The 24,602-nt window shown below is 44.5% G+C and overlaps 2 protein-coding genes across 6 annotated transcripts in view; one reads left to right on the plus strand and one right to left on the minus strand.

Annotated features, from left to right (window-relative positions):
- BUB1 (BUB1 mitotic checkpoint serine/threonine kinase) overlaps nucleotides 1-11,300 on the plus strand; it is a gene marked incomplete at its 5' end in the record, with an annotated part of 28,931 nt that extends 17,631 nt beyond the window's left edge. The window contains 12 exons of the mRNA XM_081187129.1: nucleotides 12-122; nucleotides 798-902; nucleotides 2,593-2,674; nucleotides 3,380-3,461; nucleotides 4,723-4,894; nucleotides 5,514-5,651; nucleotides 6,650-6,765; nucleotides 7,732-7,893; nucleotides 8,689-8,846; nucleotides 8,958-9,135; nucleotides 9,989-10,095; nucleotides 11,014-11,300. Coding sequence (XP_081043255.1) covers nucleotides 12-122; nucleotides 798-902; nucleotides 2,593-2,674; nucleotides 3,380-3,461; nucleotides 4,723-4,894; nucleotides 5,514-5,651; nucleotides 6,650-6,765; nucleotides 7,732-7,893; nucleotides 8,689-8,846; nucleotides 8,958-9,135; nucleotides 9,989-10,095; nucleotides 11,014-11,209 — 1,607 coding nt within the window. The remainder of the gene's footprint in view (nucleotides 1-11; nucleotides 123-797; nucleotides 903-2,592; nucleotides 2,675-3,379; nucleotides 3,462-4,722; nucleotides 4,895-5,513; nucleotides 5,652-6,649; nucleotides 6,766-7,731; nucleotides 7,894-8,688; nucleotides 8,847-8,957; nucleotides 9,136-9,988; nucleotides 10,096-11,013) is intronic.
- Nucleotides 11,301-13,077: 1,777 nt separating this feature from the next.
- The window catches only part of LOC308583973 (two pore calcium channel protein 1-like), a 41,461-nt gene continuing 29,936 nt past the window's right edge, over nucleotides 13,078-24,602 (minus strand). For all 5 annotated transcript variants that reach the window (XM_081188528.1, XM_081188527.1, XM_081188526.1 and 2 more), the window contains exons 12-19: nucleotides 23,271-23,335; nucleotides 22,242-22,329; nucleotides 21,092-21,161; nucleotides 18,703-18,922; nucleotides 16,585-16,675; nucleotides 15,376-15,489; nucleotides 14,453-14,577; nucleotides 13,078-13,595 (exon numbers count right to left, since the gene is read on the minus strand). In XM_081188528.1, coding sequence (XP_081044654.1) covers nucleotides 13,450-13,595; nucleotides 14,453-14,577; nucleotides 15,376-15,489; nucleotides 16,585-16,675; nucleotides 18,703-18,922; nucleotides 21,092-21,161; nucleotides 22,242-22,329; nucleotides 23,271-23,335 — 919 coding nt within the window. In that variant the 3' untranslated portion in view covers nucleotides 13,078-13,449. The remainder of the gene's footprint in view (nucleotides 13,596-14,452; nucleotides 14,578-15,375; nucleotides 15,490-16,584; nucleotides 16,676-18,702; nucleotides 18,923-21,091; nucleotides 21,162-22,241; nucleotides 22,330-23,270; nucleotides 23,336-24,602) is intronic.

Raw genomic sequence — 24,602 nt, forward strand, 5'->3', positions numbered from 1 at the left:
TTTTTCTGCAGTTAGCACTGAAATCAAGTGGGCTAGTCAAACAGGGCTGGAGCTATTCATCCCTCTTTTGCCAGCCTGCTCATTCACCTATATGGAATTCTTGGTTACTTATGGCTACCAAGGTAATACTTAAAACTAGTGCTTTTTCTGGGGGTACGCAGAAGTACACATACCCCTAAACATTTTGTGAATCTTTTTACTTTTGTCCATTTACTGCATTTTTTCTCCCCGATTTGAACTATAAAATGGTGATTTTCTTGAGTCAAAATGAGAGTACCCCTAAACATTTTTAAAGGAAAAAGAAAGCACTGCTTAAAACAAGGCTGTGCATATGGTTGGCTTTAGGAAACTGACATTTCCAGCAGTTACGTCCTATTGCATTTCCCTAGAATGGAGGTGTGAAATGTCAGTTAATACATAATATTAAAAGATTCTCCAGAAGGTTACAGAAATCAACCAACGGCAGCTCAGTTTTGAATATATATTTCTGCATTTGTTCTGAGAAAAGGACAAAAGCTAACATCCAGCAAAGTTTATATCTTCTCTGGAGGCACATCTTTGGGTCAGTTTGCCTGGGGTCTTGAGCCTAGTTAACATGTGCAAGCCTTTTTAGTAGGGCAGAAGCTGGGACTGTGTGAATGCAAAGGGGATGGTCTTGACTACTGAGCTAAGATAGTTTCTTCGCTGCAGAATGCAGGTAGCAAACCTCTTGCTGCTCACGACGAGCTATATTCTTGACTAAATGTATCCCGGGTTGGCTTTTTTTTAAACCTGGCATCTGTTTTTAATTTTTCTTCCTTTGCTAGGATTTATCATGGATGTCTTCCAAGCATCTTCCTTCAAAGATACTACTATACTTTCAGAAGATGAAGATGAGTTTGAAGCCTACTGTAGAAATAACGGTATATATGTCTATAGATGTTGGGGAGTTGAACCGGCACATGTTGCATCATTTTTTTTATTGGTATATATCTAATCCTGAGTGTTATAAAGGTAAACAAGTGCCTTGTTGGCCAGACATGGTAATCTACTATTGTTCCTTTGTGGGTGGGTGATGGACAGGGCACAATAAGGAAATTTTTTTTGAGCAACCAAAATAGTGAATACATTTTTGAGTTCTCAGGGGGTTTTTTGTTTTAAAGAGGGGGTGCTTGGAGAGAGAAGTCCGGGTATGATGTTGGACGTCCCAAATTCTGTAGAGTTTTGAAATGGAATACAGCAGGTGTTAGGCACACTTAATTGGATTAGTCTTTGTACCTACGGAGCTGCCTTTTTCCAAATCGGACCATAGATCCAACTGGCTTGGTATTGTCTACACTGACAGGTAGCAGCCTTCCAGGTTTTCAGGCAGGGGACTTTTGTAGCCTTACCAATAGATGGATTGACTCCCAGTATGTTTCCGAGCACAATTCAAAGTGTTGGTGCTGAACTTTAAAGCCCTAAATGGCCTCGGTCCAGTATATCTGAAGGAGCGTCTCCACCCCCACCGTTCTACCTGGACACTGAGGTCCAGTGCAGAGGGCCTTCTGGCGGTTCCCTCACTGCAAGAAGCCAGGTTACAGGGAACCAGGCAGAGGGCCTTCTCGGTAGTGGCGCCCACCCTGTGGAACACCCTCCCACCAGATGTCAAAGAGAACAACAACTACCAGACTTTTAAAAAGACTTTTAAAAGACATCTGAAGGCAGCCCTATTTAGGGAAGCTTTTAATGTTTGATGCATTACTGTATTTTAATATTTTGTTGAAAGCTGCCCAGAGTGCATGGGCGGGGTATAAATAAATTATTATTATTATTATTATTATTATTATTATTATTATTATTATTATTATTATTATAATTATTATACCTGTAAGCCACTCTGGGAGTGTCCTGCTTGAGCTCCATGGAGGAAGGGCAGGGTAAAACTGTAATAGACTGTTCAATTCATAATGTTATCCACAGTGGCGGAGAGATCAATGTGCAGAGGGTTGTCTTACCGTCATTTTCTCTCCCTTCCTACTAAGAAAAGCCAAAATCTGTTTCTCTCCCCCTCCCGCCAGAAGCTCGGCTCTGCCCTCGCCGGTCCTGGAAGGAGCCTTTAAAAATGTCCCATATGCTCAGAGACTTTGCGCCTGTTCATTGGGGGAGATAGGAAGCCCAGAACACTTGTTCTTTAGATGTCCCTTTTATGAAGAGGCACCTAGTAAGACCATTGATTCCCCTTCTGGTGAGGCTCACTGACCTCCTGGAAAAGCAAAAAATTGGCCTTTTCCTGTTAGGCAAAGATCAGAAGACGACCCGGATGGTCGCCAGATTCTGTGTACAGACTTGTAGGCGCAGACCATCTCCCGACTCAAACTAGTCCGTTAAGAATATCCCCAAACTCGGTTCCATGGGTGACTCTGGGTCAGCTCTCTGTGGTAGTTTATCTTAAAGTTTTAAGTGTCTATACGCTTATCGCATTTATAAATTTTAAATTTATTGTTGTACATTGTTTTAATTGTTTGTTTTCCTTCTGGGACTGTACCCCCAAGTGTGTTTTATAAGCTGGTCTCCAACCATAATAAATTATCTCTCTCTATCTCCCCCTCCCCCCTTTTCTGACCTTTTTAGGACTGGGCAAGGCTTCCAGCATTAAGCCCAGTGCTCCTGTGGCACCACCTGCCTTTACGATCTTTGAAGACGAGAATGCAGGGTGAGTTGAACTGTTTGGCAACACCTGTGTATAGGAGCCAGTGGCACTGTGTTATCTCAGATAGCCTCTTGCCCCCATCTTTGGGCTTCTCTCAGTTCAGGCAAAAAGTCTCACCACTGTTTCTTTCAATGTTACATACGCTGCCATGCATCTCAGAGTGGTCCAAAAGCGTGTGATGCTGCCGCACTGCTAAAGCTACGTAAGGATCAGACTGATCATTACCTAGATAGAAGGTTGCCTGGCAGTTCTCTATAAATGGTTCTGAGTTTCCTGAAGAAAGAGCAGGGTATGTAAAATAAAAGGAGCCAGACTTAATTAACTCTTCTCTTTCGCATCTTGTTGATACTTCCCATAGTAAATCTCTTTGAAATCGCATCTGGTTGGCATGACTAAAGAGTTGAGGCCTAATGACTAGGTACATTACTCTGGCATTTCAGATGGGGCTTAAAAGAACATGTGAGGAAACGAGAGCATTCACAAGTCTCTGAGCTGCACATATAAGCATATATCCTTGTCACCATTAGCATGTTCCACGCCTGCAGTGGGGATGTCAGGTTCATATTTACTAAAAAGGCAACAAAATGAAGTTGTGCGACTTACAAACCTGGCTTATCGAGAACAGTGGCCATTTTGGACCGTCGTTCATTCTCTGTGTGAATTGCTCTGCCCGAAAGATTTGCTCCAGAATTGAACTTTTCCTTTCAGTGTTCCCGTGCATCCCCCAAAGTTGACAGGATCCAAAGTCTTTGGAGAACGTCCCACAGTCAGCTGTGCTGCCAAATCAGCAGTAAGTGAATGGCATTTATAACAGAGACATATGTCAAGGATTTTGAGAATGCAGGATTCTTCAAGTGTTTTGAGAGAAGTCTCCCAGTAGTCCTCCCATCCCACATAGAGCCTCCTTGGAATTATGCTGCCTCACCCCTGGGGCATGCTTCTTCCTTACTACTAGGTTTTGTAAATTAAGCTTCAGATCTGTGTAGGGTACAAAGTGGGCTGCCACAACCTGTGCTGACCCCTCTCAACTTGTCTCCCCCACTCCCTCTCAGAGTCAACCTTTTTTTGTTCTTGTCTTTTGTTGTTTCTGTTAAAGGAAAAAAAACTAAATAAAAATCTTAATTGAGAAAGAGCTTGGGCTGTCAGATGACTAAATAAACCATTGTCGATTGATCATGGAGTTTTAGTTGATTTATGTATAGCTGCTTAAATTTGCATATGAGGAAAATCAAACGTTTTAAAGAAAGTGTTTGGATGTGGCACTCGCGTGTCTTAGTAGGCATTGTCTTAGGAGAGGATCAACCCAACGATGGTGAGCCAATAGCCCTGCAGATGCTGTTGGACTACAACTCCCATCATCCCTGACGGTTGGCCATGGTAGCTTGGGCTGATGAGAGTTGTAGTCCTAAACAGCCTTGGCTCAGATGCTGATGTCCAGCTCTGAGGGCCTTCTGGCGGTTCCCCCACTGTGAGAAGTGAAGTTATATGGAGCCACCCTGTGGAATACCTTTCCGTCATATGTCAAGGAGATAAAGAACTATCTGACTTTCAGAAGACATCTGAAGGCAGCCCTGTATTGGGAAGTTTTTAATATTTGATGCACAGTTGTGTTCTTAGACTATGTTAAAAGCTGCCCAGAGTGGCTAGGGCAAATAAAATAATTTTTAAATAAAATAAATGAAAGCCCTGGTGAGCGATATAACAGGCCACCCAGCTATGTTCACTTTGTGAGGACATACAATTGTTGCAAGAGTTGATTGTTCCTCTCCCAATTGCCAAACTGTGGTTTGGTGTTACATCTGAATGTATTTGTTTATGTGCACATGGCCTCACAAACTCCTTATGTGCACATCATCACACATTTGCTATGTGCACCTAGCCTGCATCAGGGGAGATTAAGCTTGTAAAACTTCTGCTATTGCCAAACAAAATAAAATCCGGGGGCAGGGGGGCGGGATTTTCCTTTATAGGTCCCTAACTTTTGGGATGTGAAATTCTGCTTTCTGCTTTGAATGGAAAGGTGGATGTAGCTTGTGTGTTGCTGTCTTTAGGAGGTAAATCCGCCAACCGAGGGCCCGAAGGATGACTGCACCGTGTGGGCTAATTTCTGCAACAAGACCCTGGCTCCTACTCCAGGCAGCACAGGAGATTTTGCTTGTGCTGCGCAACTTGCCTCTACACCATTCCACACCATTCCACTGTCTGCCTGTCCACTGACTCAGGGTAAAGGAAAAGTTGCTGTCCCAGGAAGAATATGTCTAAGAATACAGGGCTGTAAAAAATGGTCTTCCTAGGCGAACTTGCCTGACTATAAGCACTTTATTTTATATTGCAGCTGGCCATTCTGCATCTAACCAGAAAATGCCAGTTAAGCTCGGTTTACACGGGTTACGTCCAAACCTGGGTGGGATTGTGTTAGTTTATGAGTCCTGACTTCCTAGGGAGCAACAAACCACAACCCTGGTTTCAGATGCAAAGCCGAGCTTAATTATGGCTTTATGGTTTGTTTCTCCCAGTTGCTCCAGAGAATGCAAGATTTAGCAGTATACTACACCAGCTCACTGGATTCTTTAGTTGCCTTGTGCCCATTTTTTAAGAGAGAAAAGGCGGGGGTAGAAAATGTTCAAATAAAGAAATGGCGATGTTCCAAATTATAGGGAATAAATGTGTATCCCAAGTGCTCAGTGTTTCATCGCAGTCCATTGGCTGAATCTCCATGCCGTTTCTTTTGGTCTCTGTCATTTAGGCTTGTCTTTTCAAACGTTGATGATGCCTGTCAATGAGGAAATCTTGTTATTTCCCTGATTTAAATGACTTAACCAGAATCCTTTTTCTCCTGAAGTAGTTGAAGACCCTTGGAGCAACAGCTTAATTCATCAGCTTCTGCTTGGGCTGCCCAAGCCAATCAGTGCCTACTCAAATACTTTTGAATGGGAATCAGGTCTTCCAGTTCTCAAACCGAAAGCTGAACTCAAATTGGGTAAGACCTGCATACATACTATACTTGGTTTCCCCCCCACATATGTCAGTTTAAACTGTGTGATGTGGACAGAGGTCTGAAAGCAGTAGTCAGTTTACATTCACTGGAGGATGCCAGACAGAAAGTGAGAAGCTGGGACTTGTTTGTGTTTCGCAAGAATAATGAAGTCTTGGGCTTTTTTTACTCCAAAGCGAATGTTTTTGCAGAGCCAGTCCTATTGTGCATCACTGTCTGCCTTGCACAATACTAAATCAGGGGTCTTCAGATGTACAGTGGGACCTCAGGTTACATACGCTTCAGGTTACAGACTCCGCTTACCCAGAAATAGTACCTTGGGTTAAGAACTTTGCTTCAGGGTGAGAACAGAAATCGCGTGGCAGCAGCGGGAGGCCCCATTAGCTAAAGTGGTGCTTCAGGTTAAGAACAGTTTCAGGTTAAGAACGGACCTCCAGAACAAATTAAGTACTTAATCCGAGGTACCACTGTACAGGATATGGTGCAGGATTCATCATTCTGAGAAATTTAGCTTTCATGGAGTTGCTTAATTCTTAAAAAAAAAAAAGTAGCTAACTCTTACAGCAGCTACAATGCATGCTTGAAAATGTGTGGGCAGTTCCTGCATCAATCTCTGAAATCAGAGGAATGAGTAATAATAATAATTTATTATTTGTACCCTGCCCATCTGGCTGGGTTTCCCCAGCCACTCTGGGCGGCTTCCACAGAGAGCAAAAATACACTAAAATGTCACACATTAAAAACTTCCCTGAACAGTAGAATGAGTAGAATGAGACTCAAGACAGTGTACCTACCTAGGTTTCCATATGGTTCCCTGTCCACCCACAGACCTACTTGACCTGTTTCATGCGCCTTCATACCTGGAGGGGGTACCACTGTCAGGCCAGAAAGTTAGCACACGAGTTTGAAATGGGTCATTTCTGCTGTATTCTAATTCCTTTTTCTACATTTCCTCCTCTTCTTTCTCCTTGTCACTTGCTTAGCAACCACATCCTTTCATGTTGACTGCTTACTGGGAGAAGGAGCTTTTGCACGCGTCTATCAAGCGTCTGTCCTTGATATGGACAACACAAAAAATAATCGGAAAGTCGTACTGAAAGTAAGTGGGCTTTGGGCTTCAGTTGCTTACCTGAAAACAAATGCCATCTCGTAGTGCTGTTGTTTAAAGGTCAGATGTGGACGCTTCCTAAGCAGACTCTTCTGTCTTCATGTACTTAAGCTTATAAAGAGTTTAAAGGTTAAGACTAGGAACTATATGGGAATAAGAGAGTGTTGGGTTGCCACTTGCTCTGTATGTTTCACACAGATGCCATCACACAGATGGATTGATCCATGGTACAAGAGACACTTCCGTCCTTTGGCCATTGCACCTTTTGGCAGAAGGTCCTATCTGTAGTGGGATTTGCAATAATTTTTATTTTAGTGATAATTGTGTCCACCCTGCCCTTCTCCAATCCCCTTCCCAACCCCCGACCATTTGGGCAAGTGCCTAACATGGATTCATGAAGTCACTTTTTCCTGCAGTGGTGGTGGCTTTTTCCTGCATGTTGCTCCTCCCCCTTCCCATGAATCATCTCTACTCCGACCCCGCTGAAAATGAACTCAGCGTGGTTTGTCCAATGTTCTCTTTTCCTTCAGTGGAGGAGGAGATCTATAGATGAGTGGGAGGAGCAAGCCTTCCTTGGGTCTCCTCCATTCGCTGCAGAAAATGAACTTGCCCTGGGCAAGAGAAGGCAACTAACAAATTCAATAAATAATACCGTATTGGTCCGAATATAAGGCGCACCCAAATATAAGCCGCACCTAAATATAAGCCACACCTTTAAAATTCAAGGGGGGAAAAGACAATACCCGAATATAAGCCGCTCCCTTAAAATTCCGCACTCACACCCGTTTCGTTTTACGGTATGTCTGTTTCAGCAGTGATATCATAAAAGCCAATTTTTGCGAATTTAAGCTGCACTTTTAACTTTTCACGGTCGGAATTGGGGGGGGGGTGAAGCTTATATTTAGGCCAGTACGGTAATAATAAGTACCCTAAAAGTGTTTGTGCATTTATTTGCAGGTGCAGAAGCCAGCAAGCCCCTGGGAATTCTACATAGTAGCTCAGCTAACAGAAAGGCTTAAGCCAAGCTTGCGCCATCTTTTCATCCAGTTCTATTCTGCTCACTTTTTCCACAATGGAAGCATTTTAGTTGGCGAGCTTTACAATTACGGGACTTTGCTGGTGAGTGCGGTCTGGGTATCAATGAATGTTAGCTTTACTGAGGGTGGTCTTGGTCCAAATCGGGAATATACAGTGGCACCTCGGGTTAAGAACTTAATTCGTTCCAGAGGTCCGTTCTTAACCTGAAACTGTTCTTAACTTGAGGTACCACTTTAGCTAATGGGGCCTCCTGCTGCTGCCGCACCACCGGAGCACGATTTCTGTTCTCATCCTGAAGCAAAGTTCTTAACCCGAGGTACTATTTCTGGGTTAGCGGAGTCTGTAACCTGAAGCGTCTGTAACCCAAGGTACCACTGTACCGTTCTGGGCAAGCTTCTGGGGACCACATGCCAGTAGTGGGCGGGGTCAAAGGCAAAAGTGGGCGGAGCAATAAATGTGAAACTCCCCATTGTACAGTAGGCTAGATTCTGCACACACTTTTGTACCTCACTCTCCTCCAGGCAAGCAAGAAACCTTATCAGAGATCAAGGGCATAGTCTAGCCAGGCAAAAACACTTAAGGAAGGGCACGAAGCAGGGTCAGTGAAGGATGTGTCCCAGGGAAGAGCCCCAAGGGCCAGATAGAGAGGTGCAGAGAGTCGTATTTGGTTTCCTATCTCTGGTCTAGCATGTTCATGTAAGTTTCTATTGTACTCTTGTATCCTAGCTGTATGCATGTTTACGCAAATGTTCATTGAAACATGCTCCTTGGTTCAGCATATGTAGGATTTCAGCCTTATGCCTTAATTTGTCCGCTCATGGCTAGGCTCATTCATAAGCATCTTCTCTTCCCCACCCCCAACTCTCTCAACTTCAGAACACCATAAACATATACAAAAAGCTGGTGGAGAAAGTGATGCCTCAAGTTCTTGTTATCTACTTCACCATACACATTTTGCGCATGGTCGAAGAGCTTCACAGCTGTGGGATAATTCATGGCGACATTAAACCCGACAACTTTATTTTCAGTGCAAGGCAAGTATTTCGCTTGTGAGTTTTACCTTTTTTTAAAAAAAACAACAACAATCAAAATAACCTGCCTTGCCGTATTGGAAATAATGGTTCGATTTCTTTGAATCGCAAAAGGTTTTTGGATGACGACACCTGCGACGTGGATAGCGTGTCTCATGGCTTGACCATAATTGACTTTGGCCGAAGCATAGACATGAGCCTGTTCCCTGCAGGAACTGTATTCACAGGAAAATGCAAAACATCTGGATTTCAGTGTATTGAGATGATGACAAACAAGCCATGGAATTACCAGGTATGGGGCAAGTGCATGGTTTTTGTCTTTGTATATGCAGTCTGGGACATATCTTAGGGGTAGAACATCTGCTTCCAGGTTCAATGTCTGGCATCACCAGGCAAGGAATATTTCCTGTCTGAAAGCCTGAGAGAGCTGCTGCCGGGCGGTGTGTAAAGGTAAAGGGACCCCTGACCATTTGGTCCAGTTGCGGACAACAATGGGGTTGCACGCTCATCACGCTCTATAGGCCGAGGGAGCCGGCGTTTGTCCACAGACAGCTTTCTGGGTCTTGAGCCAGCACTAAACTCAGTGGCCAAAATTTTTGACTAGTTATAAAGCAGCAACATTGGTGACAGACGCCGCGCAAATTAAAAATCTATTGGTAGCCATTGGGTCTTCATTTCAATCAGGACTTGCGGCTCACTGCTTTTGGAAGGCTGGTGGTGTGCAGAAGTACTAAAAAATATCATGAACTTTGAACGTTCAAAGTTCACACTAGGCGGTGTGCTGGTTAGAATGCTGGATTAGGACTAGAGACCTGAGTTCAAATTCCTGTCCAGGCATGAATCTCACTGGTTGACCTTGGCCAGTCACCAACTCTCAGCCTAACCCTACCTCACAGAACTCTTGTGAAAATAAAATTGAGGTGGGGGAGAAAATTTCTGTGCCACCCAGAGCTCAGTGCCAGAAGGGTGAGATCTGAAAAAAACAAAACACCACACCAAACGGTAAGATTAGATCTTGAAAACTACATGTACAGCAGTTCAGAAGCACGGACTACTTGAAGATCACCAGAAACCTTGAGGAATATATTAATTTTTCCTTCCTGTGTAGCTGTGAAGCTTTCTACAAACATGTCCTTATTTTTTAGACTGATTACTTTGGTATTGCTGCAACAGTCTACTGCATGCTGTTTGGCACATACATGAAAGTGAAACAGGAGGATGGAGTCTGGAAACCTGATGCTGTCTTTAGGAGGTTGGTCAAGAACAAGTCTTTTTCCAAAATGTCTGCCTTTGGCGTAATGCATAACATGTCTACTCACCTGCTACATATTCCTCTGCAGTCTGGGGGGGATGTTCTAGGAATTGTACTTTGTTCATGCTGGGCATTGACTTTTTTTGGACATATTTTTTTGACATTTGTTACTTTACCCTGCATGGGGGTATAGTCAGCAAGGCAGCCTATAAATACAGTGGTGCCCCGCAAGACGGAAAACTCGCTAGACGAAAGAGTTTTCCGTTTTGGAGGTGCTTCGCAAAACGAATCTCCTATGGGCTTGCTTCGCAAGACGACAATGTCTTGCGAGTTCCTGCTGGTTTTTCCCCCCTTTCCCCCCTTTTTCTAAGCCGCTAAGCCGCTTATCAGCTGATCCGATCAGTAGATAAGCCGCTAATAGCACTAATCTGCTAATCCTTCAATGGGCTTGCTTCACAAGACGAAAAAACCGCTAGACGAAGAGAATCACAGAACGGATTCTTTTCGTCTTGCGAGGCACCACTGTAACTAAATAAAGAAGAATGCAGTTAAGCAACAACCAGTGATGTCAAAGACCCTTGCCTCCTAGACTTTAAAAGCCTGCTAGCATAAAACACATGTTCACCAGCTTCTAAAATCAGAGGTTGCCTATTGGCACACTTGCCTGCACAGTGGTGTTTCCCACCCCTTGACCGAAACTAGGCTTGAAAGAAGCATTTTACTTTTACTCTTTTGCACTTGTGTTGGGTAGTATCCTGGCTGCGTGTTAAATGGGTGAAATCTTACCCAGTGACTAATAAGACTTTTCTTGGTTAAGGGAGACCAACATTGATCTTGCATATTAGGACGCAGCAGATTTTGCAGTGGGCATTTTTAATGATGCCTGTAAAGTCTTTAACCTTGTGCTTCATCTTCCAGGTTCCCTAATGCAGAGCTCTGGACTGATTTCTTCTTCACCTTGCTGAATGTACAAGACTGCAACCACATTCCTTCGTTGGGAGCGCTGCGGGCAAGACTGAGAGACGTATTTCTGAGCACTTGCGCCAGTAAAGTGGCAGTGCTCCGTAAAAGGCTTGCAGTGTTGCTCGTGGAAAACAAACATTCACGGAAGTGAATCTTGGGACTCCAAGGCCCACAAACCCGCCTTAATAGAAAATGCTCCCCACCTTATTGTAACTATGAATTTAATAAATTTAACAGTGCCTAAGAAACAAGTATTGCAGCTTGGAAACTGGGTAGCTAAGAGAATAGGGAAAGGATTGTGAATGGAACCCCAGGGTACTCTGACGAGTGGATGGAGAAGAATATATTATAAAGGCTTGGGGAGAAAAATCCAGTACTGCAACAGCTAAGATGAGGATGTTTATAGAAGGGGGTCTATTTTTATTGAGCAAATTTAACAAATAAAATTGTAAATCAATATAGCCAATTACATTACATATGTAGAGCAGAGATTTTAACTGCCATATTTTGGAATGAGTTTTTCAGGCTCCGAACAGTTTACTATGGTAACATCCAATCTTACAAGAACAGACTTCCTCTTCCTGTCCCCTACATCCAAATAAAGGAACGTGGGTGGCACTGTGCTCTAAACCATTTTTAAAAATAAATCATTTTTTAGTTTTCCAATAAGAACATCCAATTAACAAATCTATCACATCATAACATTCAATTAACAAATCTATCAAATCATAATCCTATTAAAAATAATTAAAACAAAAAAACAGCCAAATTACAATCCAAATTAATTTTTCGGGCTTCCCATAGTCTGGACCTCTGAAGTATATCTCCAATATTTTCATTACTGCCTTCTTCTTGTTCTCATATTTTCTACATTCCGATCTTAACGCTTTAAAGTTCCCAGTCCATGGCAGTGCGATTCTTGCACAATGTGTTGTTTGAGCACATGGGAACAGTGACCACGGTGCTATCAAATTCAAGATATGTAAATGGCCGATTGCTAAGAAAATCTAACATGGTTGCATTTGTCTTCAAAAGACAAACTGCCCCCCCCAAATAAGGGGGATTTTTTAGAAAGGAAGTTGGGAGTTGTTGCAAAGCACAATATTAGACGCTCAGCTAGGGTGTATCCCACAGATCAGGAAGGGAGCAGCAAGGCCAAGAGGATGCTGGTTTGGTTAACAAACAGTCAAAAGCTATTGGAGGCTAGAAGGCATCCTTCAAAATATAGAAGCCTCGTCCAAATATATATAGAAACTTTAGCAAAAGAAGCAAGCGGGATCATGTTGCTAAAAACATTAAGATCAACAACAAAATGTTCTTTAATAAATTAGCAGCAGGAGCATGAGTATGGCTCAATTAGTAAATGCAGTTGGCATGAAGTACTCTGTGTTGGAGCAGAGGGTACAATCTGTTCCTCTGCATCATGCGACGTATCCTGGAATTAAAAAGGACCCTGAAAGTAGTTTAGTCCAACCTTCAAGACAGGAATCTATGGCCCTTCAACCTGAGCTATACAGAATAGTGGAACTATTGCCTCTCATGTGATGTGAACACTCCTTCTATTAATACAATCTATGATTGCATTTGCTTTTTTAGCAGCCGCCTCATACTGCTGGCTCATATTTATGGCTTCTGCGCAATCTTTTCCCCATAAACAGGGAAAGCATGCCTTTAAGACTTATGTCACACGTTGCCAGCTGCAGGCTGGTAGGGGTTGTGCCTGCTCTGCTTCTGCATGACTTAAGAGGCAGCTGCCTCACCCATATGAACCAGCCTTCAAACTGGTGTCAACTCTGACATTTGAATTTTGGCTGCTAATATCTTCCGATAATTAACTTTGCCAAACACGGCCCAGAGATCGCCGCTTTTAAGCACTCTTTACCTGTTAGGTATCAGTTTGCGCAAAGATGTAGCATTTTTAAACCAGGCCACAAGACAAAATCCATTTGTTTCCTTTCTCCTTGCTTTAAAGATTCATCAGGATAATAGGCAGGAAAAAGAGGAGAGATAGAAACAGCCTTCTCTTTATAACTTTTTATTGGTTTACCCCACAATGGTTGATAATGCACCCAAGGAAAAGCATTACTGTATCAAAACAGGTTACAGAGGTAAATATTAGACATTTTATACAGGTTTTAGTACTATGTATTTAGATAGCATGCTAAGTATCTTTGGAGAGAGTCAAGTATTTTAGACACATTCAATGTGCTTTTTTCCCCTTTATAAAAAATACTGCAATTTTCATGATTTTATACACTTTAAAAAAATAGCACTGTGGGATGCTCTGTTCATTGGAGGAAGGGATTAGAGAGCAGAGCATCAGTACCTCTTATCTGCATGTGGTAGCTCTAAAGGTGGCCGCTAGTGAGCCACCTGAAAAGCGGCTCCCAGTTATACCGCACTGTTGAAGGTAGGATTCTTCAGGTAAGTGTCATCCGGTGAAAGGTTTAAGATCTGCTCCAGTGAAGGGCCTTCTTCTTCCGGAGGTATCTCTGCTTCAAACATGCGTTGAAGTAAAGCATCAACCGTCCTGTACCCTGGGGACAAAAAGCTGAACAATGTTAATTTCCAGTGATAGAGAAGCTCAAAGCTTCCTTGAGCACAACAGTACAAATGCACCTGACAAGTTACACCATGTAAAATGGATTCCACTTTGACTTCTCTCAGCAGCCTAGGCTGACCCTTGGGTCAGTAGGACTTCAGTTTTATCAACGTGTTAACACACTCATGTCTTGGAAAATAAAAATATAATAATAATAATAATGAGATTTTATTTATATCCTGCCCTCCCCAGCCAAAGCCGGGCTCAGAGCGGCTAACAACAATAAAAGTAACACAGCATTCTAAAATCAATTCATTTTAAAATCAATTCAAAATCAAATTAATGGCAACCATTGGGCTAGAGTTCTGTGAGGATTACCGAAGGAGGGGGTCAGACTGCCCTGGCCAAAGGCCTGGTGGAACAGCTCTGTCTTGCAGGCCCTGCGGAAAGATGTCAAGTCCTGCAGGGCCCTAGTCTCTTGTGACAGAGCGTTCCACCAGATTGGAGCCACGCCTGAAAAAGCTCTGGCTCTGGCTGAGGCCAGCCTAACCTCCCTGTGGCCCGGGACCTCCAAGATGTTTTTGTTTGAAGACTGTAAAGTCCTCCATGGGACATACCAGGAGAGGCGGTCGCGTAGGTACGAGGGTCCTAGGCCGTATAGGGCTTTAAAGATTAAAACCAGCACCTTAAACCTGATCCTGTACTCCCCCTGGAGCCAGTGCAGCTGGTATAGCACCGGGTGAATGTGATCCCGCGGTGAGGACCCCATAAGGAGTCTCGCCGCGGCATTCACCCAAGTTCCATGTTAAACATTCAGCAGCAACCCTTTAAAAAGTTTGACAGCACACTCACTTTTGGAAGCAACTTTAAACATCAGTCCTTTCGGTTTCTTCTTTGTTGCTGCTCCCTCTTCACCTCCAAGGTCATTTTCACTGGTTTCCATGTTGTCTATCAGTTGACCTTCTAGTAGTTCATCCCTTAAAAAAAAAAAAGCCACCACAAAAACTATAAGCACCTGCCTTCTCAATACATTCCATACAGGGCTGCAGATCATGCTTTTCCTGTTAGGTGCATAGCTTTTTACTGGAAATGCAATTTTCTTCTTGAAGGCTGCAATCCTCAGCAGGGCTAAACAATAAAGTCCTAATGAATTCAGGGGGGCTTATTCTCAGGTAAATGTTTAAAATAGATCTGGGGTCTACAGCAGCCAGGTGCCCTGCACCTCTCTTGTTTCATTTTTAAAAATAAATTGAGACTTCATAATGTAGTAGAAACAAACTAAGCACAAAACCAAAGGGGCACATGGGTTGCCAGATGTGAAATATATTGGCATTTTTAAGCTCTCCTACCCTACTCATTCATTCATTCTCTCTATATATAATAAGTTGACAGGTTGTTCCAATTCTTAAAACTAAAGAATCAGTTTACATGACCAAACAATGACAGCAGTTAGATACAAAAGTTATTAAGAATTGCAGTTCATGAGTGGACATCTGAGGGTGCCTTCTAGACTTTGGTGGACTACTACTCTCATCAACCTCTGCCAGCAAGGCCAATGGGAGTTGTAGTCCAACATCTGGACCACCATTGAAGGGAAAGTGGATCCATTGTAAATACATTCAGCCAAGTGGCCACAGAAGTTATAAGTGAAGCATCCGTTTTCGCAGGTGGCAGCTGCTCAAGTCCATACAAATCAAGCATCCCTCAGCCATCATTCATTGGGCCATGTATATGGGACTGGAAGGGAAATGTTATTCTGTCCTTGGTTAACTTACTCCTGAATGCCCACACCAAGTTCTTGGATTTTCTTCTCAATGGCAGTTTCCACTTCGCTCTTTTCAAGGGAATACTCCACAAAGAAAGCTTCCAGAATAAATGCTATAAAGATGCTAAAAATCAAAAGTTGACACATGGAAACAATGCACCTCAAAAACAATCCTTTCTCCCCCTCTACCTCATCCGTCCATGTGGCAGCTGGCACCATCAACACACCACAGACTTTTTTCCTATTTTAATTATTTTATTTATTAAATTCATACCCCACTTTTTCCCCAAAGCAGCCCATCACTATGAACACACAAACCCAGTTTCTTCACCTAGAACAGAAGAGGACAGATGTTTATGCTGTACCTTAATCCCACTGGATTTTCAGAGCATCAGTATTACTCTGCTTGCAAGCGCACACACATTTGGCACATTAAATATACCGTATTATTCGCTCTATAGGACGCACTTTTTCCCCTTCAAAAATGAAGGGGAAATGTGTGTGCGTCCTATGGAGCGAAGACGCCATAGCCCTGCGACCCTCTCCTGGCTGGAGAGGTGACGCGCGGTTATGGCAGGAGCCTCTATAGCTGCGCGTCACCTCTCCAGCCGGGAGAGGGTCGCGGGGCTATAGAAGCCATAGCCCCGCGACCCTCTCCCGGCTGGAGAGGTGACGCGCTATGGCAGGAGCCTCTCCGCTGCGCCTTTCCGCTACTCCCTGACCTGCTCTTTGGGGCTGGTGGTGGGCTTCCCCCCGCCAGCCCCAAAGAGCAGGTTGAAAGGAACCTGAAGCCTGGAGAGCGAGAGGGGTCAGTGCACACCGACCCCTCTCGCTCTCCAGGCTTCCAAGGTAGCCGTCTGAACGGCACCTTGTTTTAGAGCGGGAAAACAAGAGGGGGAAAGTTCTCCCCCTCTCTGTGCAGCGCCTCCTGCCGCTTCACTGAAGGGGCGCTGGGCAGAGAGGGGGAGATTTTTTTTTCTTGTTCTCCCCCCTCTAAAACAAAGTGCGTCCTATTGTCCGGTGCGCCCTATGGTGCGAAAAATACGGTAAGCAGAATGAGTCTGATATCACACTTGCCATGTCCATTAGCATCAGTGGTTCTACTCTCACTAGGACTAACTGATGTTCATTTGCTTCACTGGTCCTACTCAGGTGGAATACAACCCAATGCCCCCACCTCTATCCCCAGGAAGGAGGCGCAGGAACCCACTGCACTTACTTAATGATCATAATGACCACAACAATATGAAAGGTGATGAAGTACAGCTTTGCTGCCTCGTGAGTCACAAGGGCAAATCCACTGGCAAGGAGTAGAAAGTTAAGGACTATGAAAGGAAGTTTGCCATATGCATGCTTACTAACTTCGCCCACCTGCCAAGTTAGGCTCCAGTTAGGAATGTAGGAAGAGCTTGCTGGACCAGACCAATGGCCATTCTTCCCCAGTGTCCTGTTCACAGAGTGGCCCAGCCAGATGACTATGGGAAGCCTGGAAACAGGACCTGACTTCTTTTCCCCACCTGCGATTCACAGCAGCAAGCATTCAGAGGCATACTGCCTCCACATGTGGAGGTAGAACACAGCTTTTGCCTATTCCTCTTTTAAAGCCATCCAAGTCAGTGGCCGTGTCTACCTCTCTCATGGGAGCAAATTCCACAATTCACCCCATCCCCCAAGCTTTTAGCCATTTGAACTTGGCTAACTGCATTCTCAAGGGACGCGAGTGGCGCTGTGGTCTAAACCACTGAGCCTAGGGCTTGCCGATCAGAAGGTCTGTAGTTCGAATCCCCGTGATGGGGTGAGCTCCCGTGGCTTGGTCCCTGCTCCTGCCAACCTAGCAGTTCGAAAGCATGTCAAAGTGCAAGTAGATAAATAGGTACCGCTCCAGCAGGAAGGTAAACAATGTTTCCCTGTGCTGCTCTGGTTCGCCGTGTGCTGGCCACATGACCCGGAAGCTGTACGCCGGCTCCCTCTGCCAATAAAGTGAGATGAGCGCCGCAACCCCAGAGTTGGCCACGACTGGACCTAATGGTCAGGGGTCCCTTTACTTTTAACTGCATTCGCTAGCAACATTCACTAATGGCATGGATCTAAAGTGCCCACCGTGTCTGTTTATACCAGTGCCTCTCATTATTCTCCCCCTTTCAGAAATCTTTCTGCAAAAGCATTCCTCTATGCTATATCGTAGGCTTCTGCAGAAGGCCTGCCTCACAATTTCAAAAGCAGCTTCATAGAAACAGAATAGCTCCTCTCCTTGCAAAAAAAAAGGGGGGGATTTGGAAACCCATGCATACATGTATCTAGCTGACACCCCCATTTTTCGGACAGAGAAACAAAAATTGTGTCCTAGAAAGTAAACTTCCGATTACCCAAAGAGGTGTCGTAGCCTGACCAGGTGCAAGTGCTAGGACCATTATGTCTGTGACATAAGAGAAGCTGCAGAAATAATTGTTAGAAGTTTGCCATTGATCACTGAACCTTCCCAAATGGTAATTAACATTTAGGGTTGTATCCAATTGCTGCTGTTGCACTCGGGACGTGGGGCTTCTGCTGGTACAATAGAGCTCTCCCCTGCACTTCCTCTCTTCTACAGCCCCCAAAATCAGCTCCAGAGGTCTGGGGGGATCCACTGGATTAGATTTAGAGTGTGAATGGAAGGAGGAAGTCCTGGGACATTAGGGAAAGCCACTTGCACAGCAGTGACTACAAACCATAAAAAACAAACACTATTATAGGAGAATATTTTTACTCCTATTGCTTTCAAGGAGATTTAACACCGGATTTGCATATATGCATTTGTTCTTGAAATGACTCTCTGTCATTTCACTGCCCGAGGAGGACAGGATGTTGTCCCCCACCCCATTCCTATTCTGCATACCTGAGCCACCTGGGCTAGCAATTGGTTCCAGTTTCAACACTAGGGACAGGTCACTGTTACCCAACAGTAGGGCTGGCCTGTTCTGCTCATGGCACACTGAGATCTGTGGAATGCCCTCCCATCAGATGTCAAAGAAATAAACAACTATCTGATGTTTAGAAGACATCTGAAGGCAGCCCTGTTTAGGGAAGTTTTTAATGACTGATGTATTAATAGATTTTTTATCGCTTGTTGGAAGCGACCCAGAGTGGCTGGGGAAACCCAGCCAGATGGGCAGGGTAGAAATAAAATAAAATAAAATAAAATAAAATAAAATAAAATAAAATAAAATAAAATAAAATAAAATAATAATAGTTATTGTTTTGGTGTGCAGCTTTGCCAAAGGATGGGAAGTCCTTGGTGGCTTTTTACTCCTTTCCAATGCATTTTTTTTTTAAAGCCATGCTGCTTTACAAAGGATATCATGCCACTGGTTGACAACAGTTAATTCCATTAGGACGACGAAAGACGATGCAATGTCATTGAAGTTATTCTTGCAATATTTGGCCCGAGCAAAGGTGGTGTCTTTCAGAGCAGGGTTTCCGCAGTAGAGGGCATGTTGCACGGTGCTGTTTCCAGCGAAGAACTGGACCTTCCCGTGGAAGATTTCCATTCCAATGATGGAAAACACGTAATACACCACCTAATGGGGAAAATGAGTGTCAGTGAACACAGGGATGGTGAAGATTTACATTGGGAACAAGGGAAGGGAAATCAAATCAACGTTACCAAATGGCTGAAGCTAGAATCAAAGGCTGTCGGGCCGGTGGAGGGGGATGTGGAAGGGGCCCATTCAATCATGCTTGGTGGATACAGAACCCAGAAGCCCCTGCCATTTCCTCCCTAGGAACAGGACCTGTTGTTGTTGTTGCTGTTTAGTCGTGTCCGACTCTTCGTGACCCCATGGACCAGAGCACGCCAGGCACCTCTGTCCTCCACTGCCTCCCGCAGTTTGGTCAAACTCATGCTGGTAACCTCGAAAACACTATCCAACCATCTCATCCTCTGTCGTCCCCTTCTCCTTGTGCCCTCCATCTTTCCCAACATCAGGGTCTTCTCCAGGGAGTCCTCTCTTCTCATGAGGTGGCCAAAGTACTGGAGCCTCAGCTTCACGATCTGTCCTTCCAGTGAGCACTCAGGGCTGATTTCCTTAAGAATGGATAGGTTTGATCTTCTTGCAGTCCATGGGACTCTCAAGAGTCTCCTCCAGCACCATAATTCAAAAGCATCAATTCTTCGGCGATCAGCCTTCTTTATGGTCCAGCTCTCACTTCCATACATCACTACTGGGAAAACCATAGCTTTAACTATACGGACCTTTGTTGGTAAGGTGACATCTCTACTTCTCAAGATGCTGTCTAGGCCTGTCATTGCCCTTCTCCCAAGAAGCAGGCGTCTTTTAATTTCGTGGCTGCTCTCACCATCTGCAGTGATCATGGGGCCCAAGAAAGTAAAATCTCTCGCTGCCTCAATTTCTTCCCCTTCTATTTGCCAGGAGGTGATGGGACCAGTGGCCATGATCTTCGTTTTTTTGATGGTGAGCTTCAGACCATATTTTGTGCTCTCCTCTTTCACCCTCATTAAAAGGTTCTTTAATTCCTCCTTACTTTCTGCCATCAAGGTTGTGTCATCTGCATATCTGAGGTTGTTGATATTTCTTCCGGCAATCTTAATTCCGGCTTGGGATTCATCCAGCCCAGCCTTTCGCGTGATGAATTCTGCATATAAGTTAAATAAGCAGGGAGACAATATACAGCCTTGCCGTACTCCTTTTCCAATTTTGAACCAATCAGTTGTTCCATATCCAGTTCTAACTGTAGCTTCTTGTCCCACATAGAGATTTCTCAGGAGACAGATGAGGTGATCAGGCACTCCCATTTCTTTAAGAACTTGCCATAGTTTGCTGTGGTCGACACAGTCAAAGGCTTTTGCATAGTCAATGAAGCAGAAGTAGATGTCTTTCTGGAACTCTCTAGCTTTCTCCATAATCCAGCGCATGTTTGCAATTTGGTCTCTGGTTCCTCTGCCTCTTCTAAATCCAGCTTGCACTTCTGGGAATTCTCGGTCCACATACTGCTTGAGCTTTCCTTGTAGAATTTTAAGCATAACCTTGCTAGCGTGTGAAATGAGTGCAATTGTGTGGTAGTTGGAACATTCTTTGGCACTGCCCTTCTTTGGGATTGGGATGTAGACTGATCTTCTCCAATCTTCTGGCCACTGCTGAGTTTTCCAAACTTGCTGGCATATTGAGTGTAGCACCTTAACAGCATCATCTTTTAAAATTTTAAATAGTTCAGCTGGAATACCATCACTTCCACTGGCCTTGTTATTTGCAGGACCTGTAGCACCTCTTATTTGCCAAGAGGCCACAGCAGAGGCAGCACAGTGAGCTGGGGGCTGTCAAAGTTGCTCCAGTGGATCTGGTCTCCTGAGGTGGTCACCTCACCTTGTCTCATGGGTGGGACAGCCCTGTCTGAAAGTCTCCTGTTAAATGTGGAGTAAGTGGGCCAGGAATGAGTAGATATACTGATCAGACAAGGTTATTTGGACACTTCTCTTGGAAAATCAGTCCCAGGAATTATCTACAAATGTATAATGCCGTTGGGAGTGATTTCTAGATGTGACTGAGGCCGTACACGTTTTGAGTTTGGGAAGCAGGGAGGACAGTCCCACTGCACAAACGTACCTCATTCCACACACACAGCAGCTTGGTTGAATCCTGTCTTGTGTGCAAACTAGCCCAAAGCCCCTGCAGATTTATGAAAACGAGCAGGATGAGGAGGAATTAAAAAAAAGAGAAGGCGATGCTTACCAAAGCCAGTCCACCAAAGGTCAGCATGGTAGGTACAATGTTTATTAGCGTAGTCATGATGACCCGGAACCTAGAAGAAAACAGTGTATGAAAACTGAGTTTGGATGGGATGGGCCTTTCACGTGTCACTGGTCAATTAAATACCAAAAAAGGAGGCACTGCAGAAAGGGGTCTGCATAGGGATAAAACAGAGCCAGGGAGCTCCAGATTCTGAGACTGTCTTTGTACCTTTGGCCTCTGTGCTGATCTCCCTATCCTTTAAAGTTTAGACTGATGCATCTTAACGTGCATCCTGTTTACAACTTCCTCTCCCCCCCCTTTCTCTCTTGGGATCTAAATATGAGCTGTCACATTCGATCTATCCTTTGAGAACAAAGAAACAAGGCTCCCTTTGTCTTCTTTAGATTAGTTAGCTAGCTTGGAACCAAAAAAATTTCTATCCAAGTTATATACTTCTTAGTACATTGTTGTTGTTTTTTACTTTACAAGCACCTACAGCGGTGCCTCGCAAGACGAAAAGAATCCGTTCTGTGATTCTCTTCGTCTAGCGGTTTTTTCGTCTTGCGAAGCTAGCCCATTGACGGATTAGCGCTATTAGCGCTATTAGCGGCTTATCTGCTGATCGGATCAGCTGATAAGCGGCTTAGCGGCTTAGAAAAAGGGGGGGGGAAGGGAAAAAAACCAGCAGGAACTCGCAAGACATTGTCGTCTTGCGAAGCAAGCCCATAGGAAATTCGTTTTGCGAAGCACCTCCAAAATGGAAAACTCTTTCGTCTAGCGAGTTTTCCGTCTTGCGAGGCATTCGTCTTGCGGGGCACCACTGTACTTATCTGTGGACTCAGCTATACAGCTGCAGATATAACATTTTAAGTGTGTTTTAAGTGCATTATATAAATGTGACACTAGATGCTGCTGCTGAGCTAATGGCAAACTCCATATATATTTTTAAACTTTTTTTTTAAGCATTATTTTTATATCTGTGTAGATGCAGCCTGTGTATGGTTGCAACGGGTGAAGTCTATTGTCTAAGCAGCTTCACAAATCACAGTCTGCATACTCTGCAAACTAATACCCAACAACTTAACACACTAGAAAACATGACTTTATAGCTCTGACAGCAGTGCTTGTAAATAAAACCCGGTTATTTTACCGTTGTATACTGTCTATGATTCTTATGAGTCGAAGAACTCTCAGGATAAAAACAATGTCCAGTACTTGCTGGCTGTTGTATACGGTCACTGGAAAAAAAGAAGAGGGGATGGTGAAAAGCACACAAGAAAACTAACATTATCCTAATACTTGGACATCATAAGCCATAGGTCATTCTGATGGGGGAAAGCTGGGCTTATCTTGAGAACAATGAGCTTTAGTGAACTTAAGGCTCATTTACTCTGTCCTTAAGTTTGGGAGCTTTCTCTTCCAGCTGTGCTTTGTCATGCTAGCTTGTTGTAACAAACCATGGTGAGGAATATCTCCACACCACTGTGGTTGATGCTAAACTGCAGCCCATATCAAATGGAAGCAGAAGCTCTGCATCTCCTCCTTGCAGCTGCACTGGAGAAGAATGAGTTTGTGAGCAATGGAGGGAGACTAGGCTTGTTTCTATCAGGGTAAAAAGGTAAAGGGACCCCTGACCATTAGGTCCAGTCGTGGCCAACTCTGGGGTTGTGGCACTCATCTCGCTTTATTGGCCGAGGGAGCCAGCGTACAGCTTCCGGGTCATGTGGCCAGCATGACTAAGCCGCTTCTGGCGAACCAGAGCAGTGCACGGAAACGCCATTTACCTTCCCGCCGGAGTGGTACCTATTTATCTACTTGCACTTTGACGTGCTCTCGAACTGCTAGGTTGGCAGGAGCAGGGAACGAGCAACGGGAGCTCACCGTGTCACAGGGATTCGAACTGCCGACCTTCTGATCGGCAAGTCCTAGGCTCTGTGGTTTAACCCACAGCGCCACCCGCGTCCCTTTCTATCAGGGTAATCCATGGTTTAACATTACCATGAGCCAGCATTACAACCCAGCCAAGTACATGGAAGTTTCACAAAGGACCCTCAAGTTTTGCCTTATCTGTTCCTTGATGCACCAATGGTCACAAGAGACATGAAGCCATATTGGAAATGGAGAAGTGTTTTCATCTCACCTGCTGCATAACCTTCAAGGGAGAAACACACAGACTTACCTGATTTAAGGGTAGCGTTGAGCACAGTTGCAATCAAGGCAGCAAGAATGATAGAAGTATCAAACCTAGAAAGGATGGGAAAGACACTTGTTTAATTACAGTGGTACCTCGCATTACAGACGTATATTGCTCTGGGATGCTGTGAGAACATCATCTAGCTGGTTTACAAAATTAATTCCAATTTCCCATGTAATTTCAAAAGATGCATAGAGCCTTTCCACAAAGAAATCAAACGTGTTTCCCCAGCCACTTGTTATTATTCTGTTAGTGTGAATAACTCCTGATGTGCTTCTCCTGACTATCATACACTACCCAACTGCTCCGCCATGATGCTCACACAAACCACATTCCACACAGCATGACCCAAGAGTGGTGGATAGGGTCCATCTGGGGACCCTGTGGGCTTGACTTGCATTTCAGGTACCCGCAACTACAACTGGACTATAGTGGTACCTCGGGTTACAGACGCTTCAGGTTACAGACTCCGCTAACCCAGAAATAGTACCTCAGGTTAAGAACTCTACCTCAGGATGAGAACAGAAACTGCACGCCAGCGGCACGGCAGCAGCAGGAGGCCCCATTAGTTAAAGTGGCACCTCAGGTTAAGAACAGTTTCAGGTTAAGAACAGACCTCCAGAATGAATTAAGTTCTTAACCTGAGGTACCACTGTAGTGTGACTTTAAGTCATCTGCCCATTACAATCTCCATCAGCCTTCGCCAACCTAGTGCACCCTCCAGATGACAGCTGCATCAGCCCCAGCCAGTATTGCAGTACAAAACATCTGGAGCGCTCCAGCTTGGTGAAGAGGCTGGTCTAATCTCCCATGACTCTCATGTCACCTGTGAGAACCTCGGAGTCCTGTGGGGTCCGGCCAAAGGCCCATCTTGTCAAGTGTCCTGTTCTCACAGTGGCCAAGGAAGGAGCGGAGCACTTCCTCCATCAGCAATCCCCAGCAACTAGCATTCAGAAGCATACTATCTCTCCGGTAGCGGAGGCAGGACACAGCCTTATTCTGTCCCTGAATGTGTCTCATCTGGACCTTGGAGGTCCAGCTCCGAGGGCCTTCTGGCAGTTCCCTCACTGCAAGAAGTGAGGTTACAGGGAATCAGGCAGAGGGCCTTCTCAGTAGTGGCACCCTCCCTGTGGAACGCCCTCCCATCAGATGTCAAGGAAATAAACAACTATCTGACTTTTAGAAGACATCTAAAGGCAGCCCTGTTTAGGGAAGTTTTTAATGTTTGGTGTTTTATTGCTTTATTATTAATAATAATATTCTGCTGGGAGCTGCCCAGAGTGGCTGGGGAAACCCAGCCAGATGGGCGGGGTATAA

This window comes from Podarcis bocagei (assembly GCF_964188305.1).
Source record: "Podarcis bocagei genome assembly, chromosome: 3".
Lineage (NCBI taxonomy): Eukaryota > Metazoa > Chordata > Lepidosauria > Squamata > Lacertidae > Podarcis > Podarcis bocagei.